The sequence below is a fragment of the Salminus brasiliensis genome, chromosome 1, assembly GCF_030463535.1.
Source record: "Salminus brasiliensis chromosome 1, fSalBra1.hap2, whole genome shotgun sequence".
Taxonomy (NCBI): domain Eukaryota; kingdom Metazoa; phylum Chordata; class Actinopteri; order Characiformes; family Bryconidae; genus Salminus; species Salminus brasiliensis.
Window position 1 is genome coordinate 61,337,858 of NC_132878.1, and position 20,111 is coordinate 61,357,968.

Genomic DNA, 20,111 nt, shown 5'->3' on the forward strand with positions numbered 1-20,111 from the left:
TTAAGTTATTTCTGTGGGTTTTTCTTTCATTAACTGAGGGGTACCAATAATTTTGTCCATGTGTGTAACTAAGTTTACAGTTTACAGTTCATTCAAGAAGAAGTGTATCTTCAATTGCAGTAATGTATAGTAACAGACAATAAAATGATAAGGAATTATTATAATCTTTTCTCATATTATCCTGCAGAAACCTCTACACCGTGAAATAAATGCTAAATGACTTTATTTACATCTTAACCATTTAATTATGCATAAATTTAGAAAAAACTGAATTCTGTAAATCGTGTAAGGAATATATACAGAATAGAAGAAGCAAATGATTCTAACATTAATGATAATTGTATAGTTTGTGAGGAGTAGGCTGCCTACATACCTAATCTTTTACATAGCACCCATTTTACCTTATATATACCTGACTGATTCCACTTACCAACTCATCACCAAGCCATTCATTTATTGATTCAGGGGCACGTCTATAAATCAGTGTTTACTTTGGTACACCCCTAACCCCTAAACTTTTTTAAGCATGGAATTTGTAATCAGTACTGGATAACATCTCTTTATCTACACAACAATGAACAGTGGAAGAACTGTTACCTTTTTATTATCTACCAGCTTGTGTCCCGGAAGAATTATATTTCCTTCCACTTTCAAAACATGACTGCAATCAGAAAGAATGATGACTATGTGAAAGCATGACAGTACAATAAGTCTGACGTTGAATTTGACTTTTGAAGCCCTGCACATTAGCCTCCTGTAAGGTTAAGCAAGGAGCCAGCACACTGCAGATTTACAGATAATAGGCCAGTTTTCACAACTGGGTGTCATTTCAGACTTGTATTAGTCAGACACAATTTATTGTTGTATTGAGTCAAATCATGACCTTAGCAGCCACTGTGTCATTTAAATAAAAGGCACAAGTGTGTGTGTGTGTGAAGTAGCTTTGTGGAAAAGTTACTGTGAGGCTGGCCGGCCCCCTCAGACCCCTCCCTCAGAGTGGGCTGGTTTTGGGGGATAATGTCCAGATCCTGGTCAATTTAACAGGATGCACTCATTTATTCTCCAGCACTTGAGAGGAGAGCTCAAGGGGTTGCACACAGCAAGCACCCCTCTCGCCATCTCTCTCTCTCTCACTTCCTCTCTCTCTCACACACACACACAATATCCTTTGGGCTGACCCTGACCCCCTGGTCTGCTGTGGAGATGCTGGTGGGTCTGAGTGGGGCCATGCAGCTTAGGAGCATGTCCTGGGCCAGGGCCATCCTGCAGAAACGCACTTCCAGTATTTACAGCAAGCCGCCCAAAAACAAGATTGGACCTGGGGTGAGTGTAACGGCTTCATAGTCACTGAGCTGACAGACACTAATCAGTGTGCAAAAATAAATGTGTGGAGAATAGTAATATTGATGTTTTAATAAATTAAGTTCTTGACCTTTTGTGTCTATGTATCATTTAATGATTTAAATGGAAAATTGTGCTTTTATTCCCATAATTGTCTGTACATGTTATTCATAAGTCAATTTTATATAAGGTGGCTACTTCAGAATTCAGTGGCACAAGGCTAACATAATCATTGTGTAATGATTAATTATTATGTTAAAGGAAAGTTCCACCAAATATTTATACTTTCTGCATGATCCACTGAGATGTAATCGTTCAGAATGGTTTGGTGCATGAATGAATGCATCAGACTTCTTTACAGTCTTTACAGTAGCAATGCCTACATTGCAAGTATAGCCATTTTATTTACCAGCCAAAATGATACCTACACCTGTCTCCTGATTATGGTGCACATATGAGACTATGATTTGTCTCTGTGAAGTCGCGCATGTATAACATTTAACATACTGTTAAAAAGCGACTAGGCAAGTGGACAGACTTTTTGCCAAGTATTAAAAACAATAAGACATTAAGACAGAATAAAGTAAATACAACAAATACTATTAACAGAAAGTATGTATAAAGAAATCCAGTATGAAATGAGCTAAAACAGAAAATATGCATATGCAGATAATCTGTTATTGTTTACAGCATTTTTATAGTTGTGCAGATGTGGATCACAGTAAGGGACGGATGTAAAGTATGCAATGTTATGGTTAAACAATTGTAAATTAGTAGCAGGTTTTCTTTAGGGACAATAAAATGATAAGGAATTATTATAATTTGTCCTCATATGAAGAAACCTCTCCACCATGAAAAAACGTTGTAGGACTTTATTTACATAAGTCCATTTAATTATGCATATATTTTAAAAAGTTGTGGAATTCTGTAAATAATGCAAGGATTATATACAGATTGGAAGAAGCAAATGCTTCTAACGTTAATGATAATTATGTAGCTGGTGTAGAGTAGACGACATAATTATCATTAATGTTATAAATACATACCTAATCTTTTACATAGCGTCTATTTTATCCTCATATATACCTGATTGATTCCACTTACCCACTCATCACCAAGCCATTCATTAGCTGATTCAGGGGCGCTTGGATCCAAAGAAGGACTGCTGGCCAACACAGTGAGAGCAGTATTCAGTAATTAGTGTTTAAGTACAGTCTTCAGTCTTGAATCTCATCATGTGCACTCATCAACTTCATGCAAAAAACAAAAAGAAGAGGGTTCTAGGTTTTCCGAATGAAAGGAAAAGTGAAGTGAAATGAAACTGACCTGATTTGCGCTTTTAATAACCCCTTGTAGACTTATTTAGGAAATGTTTTGATAATTGGTATATAACATTTTTGAAGTGATGCCACTGAAGAACTACATTTGATTTTCTAAGAAGAATTTTAGTGAACGAGTTACAGTTGAGATGAGCCAATATAGGTTCTTCTATGACATTACTCCAATTAACCTTTTCTGGTACCGTAATTTTATAAGAGTATAGTCATAAGAGTGAGGAACTGAAGTGTGCCCCTGCATGCGGGCCCCTGCGGTTTAAAAGGTTCTCCTGTTGGCTTCACTGCATTTAATCTCCTAAATGTGATTACATTTCATACAGTTCTCTGGTGTTTCTCTGGTTCCTGCAGCAAAGTTTCTTCATCATGTCGGTGTTTGCTGTTGCTCTCCTGGCTCCAGCTGGGTGGATTCTGCATCATCTCCCAGAGTACCGGCAGAGGCCTCAGGCCCCACCATCCTGAAGATCTACCATCAACCAGCTGCTCCACACTATACACAACACTGGCTGCCTCTAAAGCATTATTCACCTGCCTAAAAGACAAGAAATAAACAAACACACAATCAATGCAGCCCCTAAAACATCCCACATAAGTGAGGGAGAAACCTTTAATCTGTAAACTGTGAAGATGAGATTGATTGTGAGTGCTCAATGGTGTTTAATGCCTTAGGACTGTGGCCCCTAATGCCATTGCAATGGCACTTACTTTGTGTACAAATGCCTGCACTTTCTTTTTCCCTGAAATAAACATATGCTAAGGACAAACTCTTCTATACAGCCTGTCATTTATTTGCCGCACTGACTTTTGATGTGTTCAAAAATAATTCTTCTGATTTCTTCTGATTGAAAGGGAATCTCTATGGGCTGGTACCACAAACATTGATTAAACCAACTTGTGGTGCCAGTGCTGAATCTCAGTACATGTTTAGTCTGGGTCTGGAAAATTGTCCCTGTGTTAGAAACATTATTTAACAGCAGTCTAGGCTCACATTAAGCTCTTTTGCACAGACAGAAAATTGCACAGTGTACTGATAGACTTGATAACATCGTAACACTAACATTCAGCGCTTAGTGGCTGACAGGAGACTGCTTGTTTATATCCTCAGAGGAGCAAAGGCAACTCCATCCGGGCCAGCCACACTATGGGAGAGGCTTTAATTGCAATGTTTTTTTTTCGGGTGGGGGCGGGCTATTCTTTCCCATACTGAGTACACTATTTAAAATAAAGGCTCCAAAAGAGCTCTTTGCACATATACCATAGAACAACCACCTTTGGTTTCCTATAAACTTTTCTAAGGATGGTTCTTCAGGGAACCATTTTTGCATTTTCAATAAAGTTAAAGTAAAATCAAAGAAAGACAAAACAAGAAAGAAAAAAAAAAGAATTTCAGTTATTTAAAGTATAGAAATGTGTTTGCTTTCTCAGTGGGCTTAGGGTAACTCTCTGACAAGCCAAACTAAACATACTCATGAACCAACTTTGAGCGGTTCTGCTTTAGATTTAATTGAATGGCTCTTTAAACATTTAAAAGGTTCTTTACTCTCACTAATATCTTATTCAAACATAGTTCTTGAGGATAGTGTTCCCTATTCTGGTCTGGAGGACCCCTACCCTGCAGAGTTTAGGGTTTACACAGCTCCCAACACACTTGATCAGGCTAATCAGCTAATTAACAAGCCCTTGCTGAGTTGATAACAGTGTGTTAGAGCAGGACACAAATATGTGCTTCAGAGAAACAAACATCTGCTTTAGAGAACCAAATATCCCTGATGGCATCACTCACATAACTCTTTGTTGTTGATCATATGTTTAGAATTATAAATAATATAATATAGACAGGTGTAAATTGGGCGAAGTGTAGTGTAGTGTCAATTATTATGGTCTTCATGTTAACTTTTGTGTTTAGCAGTATCTAAGCTTAGAGGTCTTTGGATTCTAGTCTATACAAACTAGCTAAGGGTATTTTCCTTAATAATACAGTAAACAACGAAGCACTTTCGTAAGTCACTCTGGATAAAGGTGTCTGCTAAATGCTGTAAATGTAAATTGCAATCTGAGATTCATTATATTTTCTAAATTGTTAGCTATATTGCTTTACCTTACATGACTTAATATACAGTATCAGCTTCATGTTACAGATAGTCAGTGTCAATTATTCAAAAGAAATGTACACTTTTCTCATGACAATGAACACATATACAATGACAAAGTCAAACAGGAAAGAGTGTTCGGCACATCCTGGAAAACATTTCCAGTATTGTTTACTATTACAATTATTACTTGCACAATTATGTGTTCATGAGAACCATCAGCCCTCTATTATTGAGGAGATGTTGTCATCCAGGCCACGGTGACCTCTGCTTTGAACATCCTAAAGTCCCCAGTGTTTGTTTTTCTGGAACAGAGGGATTTCAGCTCACATCCTTTGTGTCACTAACATTGTACTCTCAATGGTAAGCTTCAGATGGTCTGTACAGTTCCCAAACCATTGTAATTAAAAAGTGCAGTTTTTACCAAGGATTTATCAATAATTTATTAACTTATTACAGTCTAAGATAAATTATAATACAGTCTGCCCTGCCTCAGCTTTCTTTACAGTCACATTTGATTTGTCATTTTACTCTTAATTAAGAAAGATAGTTATTTTACTTTGGGTTCGTTTCTCAACACTCAGCCTTATATTGATCAAAGTTTTGTCCTTGGAATGAAGAGATACTTTAATACTGAATTGATATTTTTCTTTTTCAACGTTTGGTAGGAAACAACATTCTTAACTGTACTTTTAGTAAAAATATAGTTTGCTAAATGAACATATGCAAAGTTTAATGAACATTTCCTATGTTATGTTGTTCTTCCAAACAAATAAATTTGGCAAATAAAGAGATTACAGTGTAAAATGAAGGAAAAGGCCACATTTAAGTTTAGTTCCTGCTGAGAACATTTGCAACTTTTGCGCTCAACTGCATTTGTGGTCTGTTACTTGTTAGTACCCTGCAGTACTGTTCTGGGCATTATTTGGGTCATTTCTGTTTATTTCCTAACTTAAATGTAACATTTTATATATAGAAAAATATAATAATAATAATAATAATAATACAAATAGAAGTTTAAAATGTGCACTTTTACTTGTTTGTAGCTTCAGGCTCTAAGACGTATCATTCTACGTTATAAGGCTTATATTTTGTGGCCAGCTGCTGATGCTCCTGCTCATTTCAAAGTTTGAAACATTCCCATCCTCAGCTGGAACGACCTGATGCCTGCAGCCTGAGACGGCCAGAAGCTGGGTGTTCTGAGGAAGAGCTTGGTCATTTGATTATAGAAAGGCAGGAGATAATGATTTATTATCATTATCTCATGTAGTGCACTCATTACCTCAAGTGCCCTTATGTGCTTAACAGATGATATACACAGATTAGAAAGTGCATCCAAGGAGAAGCTGATTTCTGAACAAGATTTTGAATGCGACCTCTGTTGGATCTCTGTCATTTGAGCTAGGTAGTGTCATCCTCCTTGTGAACGATCTCTCACAGATTAACATGTAAATAGACCAAAGAACTGTCTCCAGTGCAAACATCACTTCCTGATATTCCCACAAGTCAGGACAGAACGTTCTTTCCCCCCTGACTGCGGTTATAAAAAGACGGTCCTGTTGTGAGTGTGGTCAGCTCCATCTCTTTATCTGATGTACTACGCCTGCACTGGTGTATATCTGAACAGTGTAATCACTGAGTCATTAAGTTGTAGTTAAATCATCGTATTATTACAAATGCCTAAGATTGATGTCAGGTTGGTCTGCAGGGCTAATGCTTAATCAAATAAAGGACAGAAACAGAGAGACACAGAGTGCTATGCTTATTTATAAGGGTAGTCTTACAGACGAGGCTGAAGATACTAAGTTAAGTGACCTCTGTTAAATCCTCATTTACAGGAGATCAGCCAAAACATATTTGGTGTCTGGATCTACATGACTAATGTAGCTGACAAGTGATAGAAATAGTATTACTATAGTGCAAATGGAGCCCATAGCTCAATGACTGTAGAAAACATGGACATCGCAACGTCTTTCAAAAGTGAAGCAACCACAGGTCTAGGGCCTCTGCTGGCTGGATGCATTTGGATGTGTAGCTTCTTCCATCCCCATATGTTTCAATGACAAAACAGCCCATTTTCTATCTCACTTCTCTTCCTGAACTGTCCTTCCAGTGTCAAATTCCAACAGTTCCTTGTGATAATGTTAGCCCGATTTTTATTTCCTCTTAGGAATGACATTTTTGAAACCATATTCTGCTTTATCGTAAGAAGGCAGGGTTACACTGAAGAAATGAAGTGATTGACAGCCTTGGCTGAAAGAAATCATCTGCAGGACCTGCATCATGCCATTTCTGTTCATTATGTGGAGTAGCTGAGTTGGTGGTACTTACTGTCCATGAACATGGACTGAACTCGATCTCTGGTCTCTACCACACAGGCTCTGGTTGCAAATTTAACAACATGGCAGACAACTGTGGCTTCATTTCTATGGAATGGAAGAGAATTGAAGCACAGCATCCATGTTCTCTGCAGTCATTGCTATAGCTAAATGCACTGATGCAATAAACGCATTATCTCCAAGCCACAAATTAGCATTGTGCAAACAGGACTCTCATTCAGACATGGTTAAGTTTGTCCTGACACTGTATGACACACTGTTATCTACAAAAACGAGACAAAGGAATATCTGTTAGTTAAAAACAGAAACAGCAGCTATCTCAAAGGCTCTTTTGACTACTTTTAAGATAACTGTGTCATACAGTGTTAGAAAACATCAGCATGTCTCTTTTAGATTACGTAACATTTTGTCCTGTTTTCATGCGAGTGTACCATGATTCAGAGCATTCAGGTTGTACAACGGTAAGTGGAGGCCATATAATCATTTATTAGCTACATTAGCTCCAGTGCAAAATCCTCAGTCTACAAACATGACTTGTTTGCTTGACTGGAAGCTCCAGTGCATTTGTTATAAAAGGGAAGCTGAACTGAACTATCGCCATAACCTCTCAGTGACACTGTCCTTGGTCAAGTATTGTCTGTAGAGCTCCCTGTAGAGCCCCGGAAGGGAAATTGTGAGGACATTCAGTCAGTGCTGATGTATCAGAAGGCTATAGCCTTTCCCACACAGCAACTTCCAATGCATTTATTTATTCAGATTTGTAAGGATGCGGCTGTTTGTCCTACCATTAGTTTGATTGTTGCTTTTCAAATGCCTCGTTTATTTTCACAGTCTTTTTCCTATGACTTTTTTCCATAGTTATATGAGGGTAGGGTATTTGGCGTCCCTTGGTGACCCTTGCTGCTCATTGAGGCAATCCATGGAGGCCCCACCTCTCAACTTACAGGACTTAAATGATCTGCTGCTAACTATGTTGCTGCAGGATTCCACAGGACACATTCAGAGGTCTTGTGGAGTCCATGCTTATAATGGTCAGGGCTTTTTTGGTGGCACAACTGGGACCTACTTAAAAGTAGCCAGAGATCTGACTAGCTGATCTGTGTACACTTTAATCACACATTTCTACATAATGTACTACTCTTTCTCCCTGGAGAACAAGCATTCTAACATGATGCTAGTACTGTGCAACTTCAGAAATTCACATAATTTACATATACATATACATATACATATTTGAGATGTGTCCAGATTGTATGGGGCAGTAAATGATTATAAGTCATTCTTGAAAAACAAATCTTAATCCATATACAGCTTGTATATTTACAAAATCTTTCAAAAGTTTGGTTTGCATTTGTTCTATTACTGTATATACAATACTAATAAGGTGGCGTTAAATGACAGAATTAGGAGACCAAAAGATATCCTATACACTATATGGAGCAAAGTACCACCGGCTCATTCCTTTATCAAGGGTATTAAAAAAGAGTTTTGTCTCTACTGTCCCGAGAAGGCTTTCTACTAAATATTGTAACATTGCTGTGAAAATGTGATTGCATTCAGCAACAAGAGCTTTGTGAGGTCAGGATGTTGGATGGATTGATCACCACCCCACCTCATACCAAACTCCCCAGTGCATACCAAACATAAAGGATTGAGCACCATCATTCCAGAGAACACAGCTCCACTGCTCCACAGCTCAATGCTGAAGGGCTTTATACCCCTCTGATTACCAAACTGTAGCTGAGGACTCCAAGACACACAATAGATAAAAACACACACAATAAATATTGTAGTCTTTGAGATTGGCATTTGAAACATGATGAGATATTTGTTTTATCTTATTACTTTGTCTAATAATTTTGAATGCAATTCAGCCTTCTGACATGTAATAGTTTTAAATGATGAACAGATCTGTTGTTGCATTTTTTTTATTACAGCTTCAGTGACCTACTAATGACCTGAAACCTGTTAAGCTGAATCATTGGAATAATAGGCTTATCTGCAGGCATGTGCATATGTGCATATAGGTGTGTGCATATAAATATGAGAAGCCTTTTCACTGATACGCTTTTCATGCATCCCTCTGCATGTATGGTACATGTAATTTTTCATGCATGGTACTGCCTGTATGGGGTATGTGTGTTCTAGTAAGGGGGCAATTATAAGCATATAGGACTACTACTCCTGAGGGGCTTTGGATAGGGAAGCACAATTTTGCTTAAAAATGGATTTGCATCAGACCTCTCTCTTTTAGTACTCCAACCCGAATATACTTGGGGCCACACATTTGGGCATTCTCTGTCTCCTTTTCTCTTGGTTGGCTATTAAAAGAACACTGAGCATTAAATGAGCAGAATGAGCTAAAGTCCTTTTGGACCACCACCATAACAACACAGGCTAGGCCCCATGGCTTCATGCTATTTCTGCTCCTCTAAATTTAGGCTCCTGAATAAAACATCAGGCTGGCTACATTGTGGGCCTCTGCTCTTGAAACAAATCCTAAAAATAACCTTCTAAAACTTTAACAAATATAGACACAAATCTTGTGTACATAAGCAGTGGGAATAAATTGAAGTCAGGATATTCTGAGCCACATTCACTTGTTTCCTTTCTCCTTTGTTGCTAAGCTTGGCTAATTCTCCAGACTCTGACATGGCTGCTACAAGCAGAAAAAAAGGCAATGAAAGTAACAATCACAGTCTTTCTTACCTTAATGAAATGCTGGACTCGGTAACTCTTACTGACCTTAAATGGACAAAGTTGTAGAGAAGTAGAAGTAGAAAAAGAAATTTTGAAGCCTTTACAACTTTATTCACAGAACAGAATAATTTGTGGAGCATTTAAATATTGTCTTCATAAAGATATAATACAATGTACATTTACTTTATGCTGGAGAGGTTAAATATGTCTCCTATTTCCTGGATAAAAAAGTTGCTGATGTTTTGCTTGTACTTCTCCGCACTTCCAGCAGGTGTCGCCTTTTGCAAACAATGTTATGTACACTGAGCTTTGCAACATTTATTGCACTGAAAGCCCTGGAATGATTATTTAACCAAGAACTCCCAACAGTTACAGTCCTTTTAGAGTCATATTGAAACCTCTGAATTTAAACAGGTAGCAGTGGCCTTCAGGTAACTGCATTCACAGTCAGAGATCACATCTGGAATATCCAGCAATGCCTTATTTAGCCATATATACATTCTGTGATGCAGTAAATGGTATTTGAGGGTGTAAATGTACCTTTTTCTGTGTACCAAAAGCTGCCTTTACAGTGCAGAGGGAAGTTTTTTTCCCCCCACAGATGTTGTTGTTCATTCTCTTCGCCACAGACCAATGAGATGCAAATGTGCAGAGCCACATTAGTGGTGCTGCATTGGTTTTGTTTTCAGGGGTTGGGGGGGGGGGGATTATCTCCTCCAGTCCGTTTCAATGGATCCATATGGCCCACAAGGCCCCGGCTTCAGCTGTGCTGCTGCTCAAGCATGGGAAGCCACAGCTGAGCCTGTTATTGTCCCAGCTCAGCTCCAAATCCTGAAAAGAAGCACACACATACACGCAATTTCTTGCACAAAAACATGGATAATTTCTGGCTCATTTTGCTGCCAAATGTCTTCACGCAGACTTTTATAAATGTCTTGTTTTGTCTTGTTTATGCTAGCTATTTTAAGCAGTTATTCAAGTTCGAATATGAACCCTAAAGTTCAGTGTCTTGGTCATTAGAGAGCTGTATCACTGATTACAGTGCAGTTGTGGTGTACTTTGTATACAGAAGCTTGTCAGGATCCAAAGGGAACCATGCTTCCAGTCAGTGTCTGCACATCCTCGCTGAGCAGAGCGATTCACAGGCTGTCGGGATGGCTTTGTTCCCGACCAGAGTCGAGTCTCGGCGGAGGAGCGACGCATCAGTGCTCCAAATGGCCCCGGCCGTCTAATTGCATTATCTTCAAATGGCACGTCTGATGGAGAGGTTGGAGAGCACTCTGCTAGCCTTTCCTATTCAAATCCTATGCATAGCTGCTCTTCCATTATGTTCCACAGCACCTATGCAGGATTGCTGTATGAGTGTCTTTAAGATTAATCATGTGTATCTGAAACAAAAATGACCATACTGACCTAATCAACTTTTCTTTTTTGCTATGCTACGGATTGGTGAAAACATTCATATGTGCTCCCCTCTTCAATGATGGTCCTATGGCTTGTTATAGATCCGGCTGTCCTATGGTAGCTAGAAAAACATTGCATTAATACTGGATGAGTAAATATAAGGGCCAATTATGAATGAGCTCAAGCTTTGAAATTGGAGCCCAAGTCAAGCAGAAGATGCAAGAGACCAAGGTTCTCATTTTGCCTGTAGGCAACACCAGACTGCCTTCGGGCCCCAACTCCATACCCATTTACACACTTATACACTACACATGTACTTACATACAGTGGCTGTACTAGTTAACCCCTTAAATAACCTATGGCCTGCTGGTGCGCCGAAAGTGTTTTTACAAACCTCTATTACCAAAGAATCAACCTCTGAGTAATATACCTTAGTGTGTAATACGTCTTGCTGCATTAAGGGGTTAAGTAAGTAGGCATAAGTATGTAAAGATAACACATTTTAAATAAGATTAATGTATTATTACTGTATTATTAGTGAATGGAACAAAGAAAGAAGCACCATATACATGAATATCTAAATGTCATGGCACTGTGTTTTACCTCCACCTCCATCAACCAGTCAACTACAATTCCCACAATTCCCCATCACACCACCCACCTCAGCCAATCAGAGAGTCTCAGCAGAATACTGATCATACACACCTGTTCTCAGTCACCACATTTTGTATAAGAACATGTTCTATTGGTTTGTAACCTTGTGAAGTATGCCAACCTATTTTTACATACCGAGCTTTCTTCTTCTTCTTGTTTGTCTTCTTGTGTACTGATCCCTGTTTGTTCTACCTTTGTCTGATTTCTGGTTTTGCCCTATTGATATGTTGGCTGGTTGGTTGTTTCTCTGGTTTTGATCTTGGAGTGACTCTGCTCCATGTCTGGGGGTCTGTTCAGGACAGGAAAAGCCTGGTCTTCTAGGGATCTTAAGGGATGGTGGGTCAAGCCAGACAAACTTGAAGCTCGAAGGGCTCTTGGTGCTGATCGGCTTTTGACCATTGCCATCAAGTATGGAGGGGTCGGTCTATTCTTGGCTTTTTAGACCAACATCAGGGTTTTGAATCTGATGTGGGCAGATACAGGAAGCCAGTAAAGAGGACGCAGTAGTGCAGTGACATGGCTGAATTTAGGGAGACTAGCCAGAAGAGAGCTGCAGTAGTCAAGTCTTGAAGTGACGAGAGACTGAACGAGCACCTGAGTGGCCTCTCTAGAGAGGAAGGGACAGATTCTCCAGATGTTGAAAAGGAGAAATCTGAGTCAGATTTGCAACATGACTTGAGAACGATAACTGATCATTCATGAATTCCCCAAGGCTTTGAGCTCCTGTAGATTTTCAGTAGAGTTTTCAAAGGAGATTGTAAGATCATTGCGAAGTCCAGCAGTTACTGGGATAATTTTCTTCTGCTTGTTGAGTTTGAGGTGGTGAGCTGCCATCCAAGAAGAGACATCAGTGAGACATGTTGAGATGCAGGTAGAAACCTGAAGGTGTCAGAAGGTGGGAAAGAAAGGAGATGTTGAGTGTCATTAGTGGAGGAGTGGTAAGAGAATCCATGGGAGGAAATTACTTTACCAGTGAGCCAGTGAAGAGCGAGAAAAGAAGAGGACAAAGCACTGAGCCTTGTGGAATGCCAATGGAGACTACTAAGAGTGAATGTGCCATGTTACCTGATATGAGCATCCCTCCAGGTACATTGCAAACCATCGCCATGCAGAGCCGGTAAGGAGCAAAGCTGGTGAGGACAGACAGGAGGATCTTGTGGTCCACTGTATCAAAGGCTGTGGAGAGGTCAAGGAAAATCAGGACTGATGACAGTTTGGCAGATTTGGCTGTATGGAGCTTCTCTGTAACTGCAATGACAGCAGTTTCAGTAGAGTTTGCCACTTTAAAACCGATTTAAAAGAACTGACTGAAGGAAGTTTGAAGGAACTTTGAGAAAAAAGAGAGAAGAGAGATGGGTCTGTAGTTACTGATATCCAAGCTGTATAGAGTTGGTTTCTTTAGGATAGGGACAACTCTGGCAGTCTTGAAGGCGGATGGTACATGACCTGAAGATAAAGAGCTGTTAATGATTAAGGAGATGAAAGAAAGCAATTGTCTGGAATAGTGTGGATGGAACAGGGTCTAGAGGACAGGTGGTAGGATTGTTAGAGGATTGTTAGACTTATTGTGAGCTCTTGTTGTGACTTCCTCAACTTTCTTTCAGCCATTCATAGCTCTCTACGGTTGTTGCGGAGAACATCTGTCAGCCACGGGGTAGGTGGAGAAGAACTTGCTGACCTAGATGAGAAAGGACAGAGAAGATTGACTGAGGTGAAGATAGATGAGAGGAGAGTGTTTGTAGCAGTTTCTAGAGGAAGTTCAAGATTTGGAAGAGTGGTAAGGACAGTTGAGGCAGGAGTTGAGGGGGAAACAGAATGAAGATTGGGGTAAAGAGTGTAGGAACTCGTGAAAGTCGTGGTTGTCGAAGGAGCCAGAAAGTTCAGAGACCGAGCAGAAGCAAAGGTTAAAACTATATCTGCCTTCTGCACTGCAGGCTGGCAATTCCAGTCCCCCAGTCACCATCACTGGGGTATTAGAACAAGGTGGGTAGATGAGGTTACTGGAATTGCGGTGTCTGCTTTGGTGTCTGTATCTCCGGCTGTTTTCAGAAATGTGGACGGTAATTGAGAAGCACATTTTCAAATACAGTACAGTTATAAAGTTTGAATTCCTAGTTGATATCCTGGTGATGCGAGTCAGAAGTTCATCGATTTATCTAGAATTGACTGTTGTTCCCACCCCTGCAATTTACAGTTAGGCTAACCCAAAAGAACACCTGATTCAGCACCCAGACAGCTTTTATGTTAACCTAAAGACCAGAGTCTTGGCAGGATATTGTTAAAAGTATATTTAAAAATCAGCCTACCTCACAAGCTAAAGATACACCAAAGTAAAGAAGCAAGCACACTGATTACACACCAGATTTATCTACAATTGCAGACTGTTGGTCCCACCCCTGCACAAGGGGAATTAGCTCAGATCCATCCACATTCAGCTGCTGGTTATACATTAGCTGCTGGTGGTGGATGAAATAAGCCTGCATTGTTGGTTCAATATCAACGGCCTTAATACACCTATTCTCACTGAACTAGCTTGTAGAGACAAGAGATTGTCCAATGATTACCTTATTTCACTAGCCATATGTCTAGATTAGCTAAAAACCAACACCAGTGCCACTCTTCATCGCCTGTTGGGAGCCCATGATAGTCTGCATCCAGAGAATCCACATCAACATTCCCAAATCCTGTCCTGTCTCCCAGCCAACCTTAAAAAACTCATCCGAGGAACCCTTGCGGAAATCCACTCTGTCACTACAGGACATTGCTGGTGACATTTTACATGACTGTCATGCTTGTACACATCTTAGGCGCCATCCCCGGTAAAATGTTCCCACTCTGTACATGGTTTATGGGCAAGTCTTTGCTCTTACCTGTGACCTTGCACTACCTTGGCTCTCTGTCTGTGTTTCCAGCCTGATTGATTCCAGGGCCAATGGAAAATTAATCTAGGCCAAACATGCGGCTCAGTTCCAGATCGAGATGGAACCCTTGCAGAACCTGCTGAAGCTTGCTGCCATTGATGGAGATCCCGTCAGACAGGGGATTATCTTCTTGCGCATTACACTTCTGTTGTTTGTTTTTGACTATGCTATAGTCATGGTTCAGGAGGACACGACTGGAAGACTGCATTTCTCACCACCATGGGCACAGTGAGTATACGGTCATGCCATTCGGATTACCTAAAGCCACGTCTATTTTCCAAGCCTTCATGAATGATGTCTTAAGAGGTCTGTTGGGTATATTCCATTGACAATATTTCAATTTACTCTCCCAATATGAACAATCATTTCCGACACGTACAATTGTCCCATGTATTAACTCATAGGTTGGAAAATCAGCCGTTACAGGTGAGAAGTGTGAATTCCACATGGAATCTGTGTCATTTTTGGATTATGTCATAGGACCAGAGGGCGTGGTCGTTCATGACTGCAAAATAGGAGCCATAGTTGGTCGGCCTGTGCCTACATTCATCAAGGAACTCCATCGATTTCTAGGTTTCGCAAACTTCTACAGATGAATAATTTAAACCTATAGCCAGATAGCCACAGCTCTCATCACCCTCCTTAAAGGCAGGCTGATATAGCATTGCCCTGTTTGTTCTTCTGTTTTCTGTTTTCTGGTTTTGCCTTATTGATTTCTTTGCCTCGTTGGTTGTCTCTCTGGTTTTGATCTTGGATTGTTTCCTGGTTTCTGTCTTGTCCATGTGTGTCCAGTTACCTTTGTTCATTGTGCTTTGGTTTGTCCCCTGAACTGAGATGTAACTGTTTACATCTGCGAGCATCTGGTTCATCCCTTAACCATTATACTAAACAAGTCAAGAAAAGTCATGTAGTCTGATGCCCACAATAAGCAAATGTATGTTTGGAAAGAAAAGGGGGTAGAAGATCTGGAAAAGCAAAAATAGCTTTTTTTAGGTTTTCAGTCCTTATAAAGCCACCCCCCACACACATATGGGTGCACATGTGACTACATATTCATGTCCCAGAAATACACACCAGCACAAATGTGCATGTACAAATAGTTTGAGTGACATGCAGCAGTGCTTCTTTATGCTTCTGATTGACACTGTCAGCATAAAGTAACCGGCCTGCAATCTTTCCTTCCAAATGCAACAAGAAGAAGGGCTGCCCCTCAGTGATACCAAATGTTCATGGGCAATCCATCATCTTCATTCACACTAAAGTAATAACCCCACCAAATCCCCACTGACAACGAGTGAAATAGTTAGGCAGTGCTTTATATGGAGATGACTTTCTGGCCTTCATTCATCTAAATTTTTCCAGGTTTTCCCCCAATTTAGTCATTTCCAATTCCAAACCCCTAGCTACTAGGACACCCTGAAGGATGAAGTGTGTGCTTCCGTCAAGAAATGTGAAACCAGATAACATTTGGACAGCTCAACATGCTTGGAAGACACTTTTCTTTAAGGTAATAATAGAGAGAGAGGAAGGGGCCAGCCAGATAGTGAGACCAATTGCTATTGATGGCTGTCATAATTTTTATTTGTATTAAAACAGTTAGTTGTGTTAATGATCCCGGGATTACTGAATAAATAATAAAAAAAATGTTTACATTTAAATATAAAAAAAAAAAATTCTATTTAGCTTCAGTTTTGTAGCTTAAGTGTAAAACTAAAAAAGCAAACTTTAGACAGTAAACAAGTCTTGACTACATTTAGGGTAAGATACGATTTTGGGTGACTTTGGGTAACCATCTGGGGTAACCCATCTCTGAATAGCTCAATAACAGAAGGCTCAAAAAATGAATTAGAGAAACTAATGACACTAAATAAGATTCAATAGTACAATTTTATTTAAAACTAAAAAAAGTCAGCTTGTTGCAGTACATATTATGTTAAACATTTTGGTATGTGATGCATACATTGTGCAACAACCTTTAATTACTCCAATATACATTAATGGCTTGTTCCAGACAAACAAACAACACATATTCAGTTCTGATACCACATTAACTTATATTTATCGCTATAAACATATTTTCTCATACTCTGTACACGATACAGTCAAGAAGGCAGATATTGATATTTACATTCATGCAATATATTTCAGAGTAATTTTGTACATTATAATACACATTTATCTTCAATATGTTTGAATGGACGAGGGAGTATGAGGACAGTGTACGATAGCTGGGAGAGTGTTTTATACAGAGTGAAACAGTAAGAATGGTTGTTTACATGTAACCTGGTGAGTTAGATAAACATTTAAAAACCCAAGTGATTCACTGTTCTGATCTAGGAACATTACATCACAACCATTACATCACATCTTTGGATTTCTAAATTTAGTCAGATCCAGCATGAACAATAAAAGCAATCATCAAGTCTTCATGGTTGCTGTTTGAATTTTACACTTTTTTAAAGCATCAACATGCCTTTTTGTGCAAACATGAACCAATTCTAAATGCAACATTGTGAGTAAACATAAATCTAACAAATAAATTACAATGGTTTTAAGAATGTCATCAAGAGCAGCTAAAGAAATAAAATACAATAAAAATACATAATTTGGCAGCTTGCCTTTGTTAGCACTAATATATCAGATTTGGGATGCCTCTTTAATCCCTATACCTATAAACAGTATGAATGAATGCTAGTAATCTGGTTTCATGTCTATGCAGATATTTTATAAATGAAATGTTGTTACGATTTAAATGCTAAGTTAATCAGTATGCATGGTAACTGTAAGGTAAAGGTTATAAATAAAATCACCACAATGATCCACAATTAAACTCAGAGCTAAAGATCAGACAAATCTGATCACTTATAACAGCCTTAATATTGTAGTTTCTCCTCTTGCAAACCAAGGTCAGCATAACATTCCTTAACTGGTTACAACAGACTCTTTCAGCAGTTGTTTATACTGATAAGGGCATGTGCACACACACAGAATATATGGATGTTTACATTTATGGATCATAGGAGTTGTCATCAGAGTTATCACATTTCCCATTTAGTAATGCCTATGCTGCACAATGTGTGTAAAAAGACACTGAATTGAATCACAGGACATTCTAACTCTTTTGATCTAAAATCATTTTGAAGTTGGGAGGTAAGACAGAAATAAGAAGCTAAAAGGAAACATGAAACTAAAAAATGATGTTATTTCATTATATGATTAAGATTTTGATTGGGTATTTGTAATAAAAAGGTCATTTCAAAGCTAATTTCTGGTTTTCATTTTTGTTCATGTGGTTTATTTTAGTCATTTGTCAATAGTCAATAGTTTAATTAGACATAATTAAAATAATGCAAAATCTACTAGTTACTGTAATAGTTTGGGTCTGGGGGTATTTAGAACTTATGCTAATGTAAAGCTAATATATCCAAAGTAAATTAGTAATTAAAAAATTTTTTTTAGAACATTTTAATAATGTTCTTAAGCTCACTGATAATTTACTAGATACATAGTTACCACTACTTAATTTCAAACTTTTAGTAACTATATAATGTAATAAGGTTTAAATGTGGTTTAGTTTGTGCAAACAACTCCAGTGGCCTTTAAATGAACAGACCTCAGATTCAAACTTGGTCAGACTTTGTCCTTCTGCCGCTGCACGATGATGTAGCCCTAGTTAAATAACAGTCTTCAAATGGTGTATGTGTGGCATGTATTCTAGCCTATTTACTGATGCTAAGCAATTAGGTTTGAATGAGTCAATTACACATGTACAGTAATATCATTAGAGCAAGTAATTGGCCAGTAAGTATCAGACTGTTCGATTGATATTAGAAATTTGCAATGCTGATTGCTAACATTGATGCTAACATTGTTTTTTTATATCATGAACATGCACCACTACGTTTCATCCTTTCCAGTTGCATAGTCTTACAAACACAGGGATCGATGTCCTCCTGGTCCTCCTTTAGCTCACAGCTGGCGCTCTATTTGCGTCTGTCCTATCAGGACTCGCTCACTCACAAAGCAACATAGACTTCTTTATTTACATGAGGTGGGGAGGGAGGAGACTGCAGGAAAACAGAGACAGAAAGGAGAGCGGAGGGAGGAATCTTAAGACGTCATTGCATTCAACAGAAAGTGCATGCATTTGATTCGTTGTTGGTCGTTTATGATATGCTGTCCTCCAAGGAGGCTCTGAGGTGTCTCAGGGCCTGACAGCTCCAGCCTCAGGATACTGACAGCTGTCATCTGGTCCAACATAACAATGAGTCTCTGGGCTCCATGCTTTCTCTGAACCTTTTGTGTACTGTCATTCGTCAATCATAAACCAGCACTTGTTTGTCATTTAAGTGTTTTTTTTTTTTAAGTATTCAACAACTCCCACACAGGCAGAGCTATGGTTTCAAGTTCCTTCAAAAGTTCACTTTCTACCTCTCATCCATCTCCAAACGCCTTCAAAGCCTGAAGAAAGAGATGGTGTTGTGGGATCAGAAGTGTTTACAGTGTTCCACTGCCTTGTTCTGGGTACTATACTCCAGTGTTGTTGGTCTCCACCACCTGTTGCTTGCAGCGAGAGCTCATGGCGTACTCTCCTCGGCTAGTGCCGTTCTCTTCTTTCCGCAATGGTTTCCTGAGGAGAAAGCACAAACATTAAGATCCAGAACGTTGATTTGGCTGATAGGCTGGGATTATATCTTATATCTTAAAGCCCTGGGGTATGAAATTGAATTGAATCCAAATAGATATCTTTAGATAAAGATATGAAATTCATGGAAGGAATCCTGTATTTGATCGGATTTCTGAATAGATTAGATACTCTACTTGCATATGAACAATATTAGCTAAAAGAATTACTAAAGCCAAGCTCAGACTATATGTCTCATTGTGCCATTAATTGTGTCTTGATCAGGGGGCTGGCAACACTACACATTTGATCGATTGACTAATGATCGTTCATAACCTTAAGGGTCAAGTGTTTACATATGTGTGCCTCACAGCCCCGTCTTCCGATTGGTCAATGTTAAGAAACATGCTAGAGTTTTTGTCGGGTGTCTTCACAGATATTGTGCTTTGATTACGCTGTTCTTCGATTACATCACACTGCACAACCTGTTTGTTGATGACAACGCTCATATTTTACAAATTGTGTCAAAATGTGAGAAAATGGGACTCCTAACAACCAGGCAAGACCTGGTAGCCCATCAAAACTGTCCCCGTTACAAAAACAGCGCTAAACATTAGCACTAAACATCAGATGAAAGCAATAAACAGCGCTCATTTTGGGAGAGAGGACAAGATCATTTTCCCTCTTCAGGGCTGAAAAAGTTG

General features: G+C 39.1%; 2 protein-coding genes across 2 annotated transcripts in view; one reads left to right on the forward strand and one right to left on the reverse strand.

Annotated features, from left to right (window-relative positions):
- Positions 1-1,077: 1,077 nt before the first annotated feature.
- LOC140577378 (cytochrome c oxidase subunit 8A, mitochondrial) lies at positions 1,078-3,431 on the forward strand. The gene is made up of 2 exons (XM_072697343.1): positions 1,078-1,323; positions 3,027-3,431. Exons 1-2 carry the CDS (start codon positions 1,204-1,206, stop codon positions 3,135-3,137), a joined length of 231 nt encoding a protein of 76 aa, XP_072553444.1. The 5' UTR covers positions 1,078-1,203; the 3' UTR covers positions 3,138-3,431.
- Positions 3,432-18,261: 14,830 nt separating this feature from the next.
- Positions 18,262-20,111, reverse strand: part of prima1 (proline rich membrane anchor 1) — a 36,072-nt gene continuing 34,222 nt past the window's right edge. Inside the window, exon 4 of the mRNA XM_072697355.1 lies at positions 18,262-19,413. Within this exon, the coding sequence (XP_072553456.1) occupies positions 19,311-19,413 (103 nt within the window). The 3' untranslated portion in view covers positions 18,262-19,310. The remainder of the gene's footprint in view (positions 19,414-20,111) is intronic.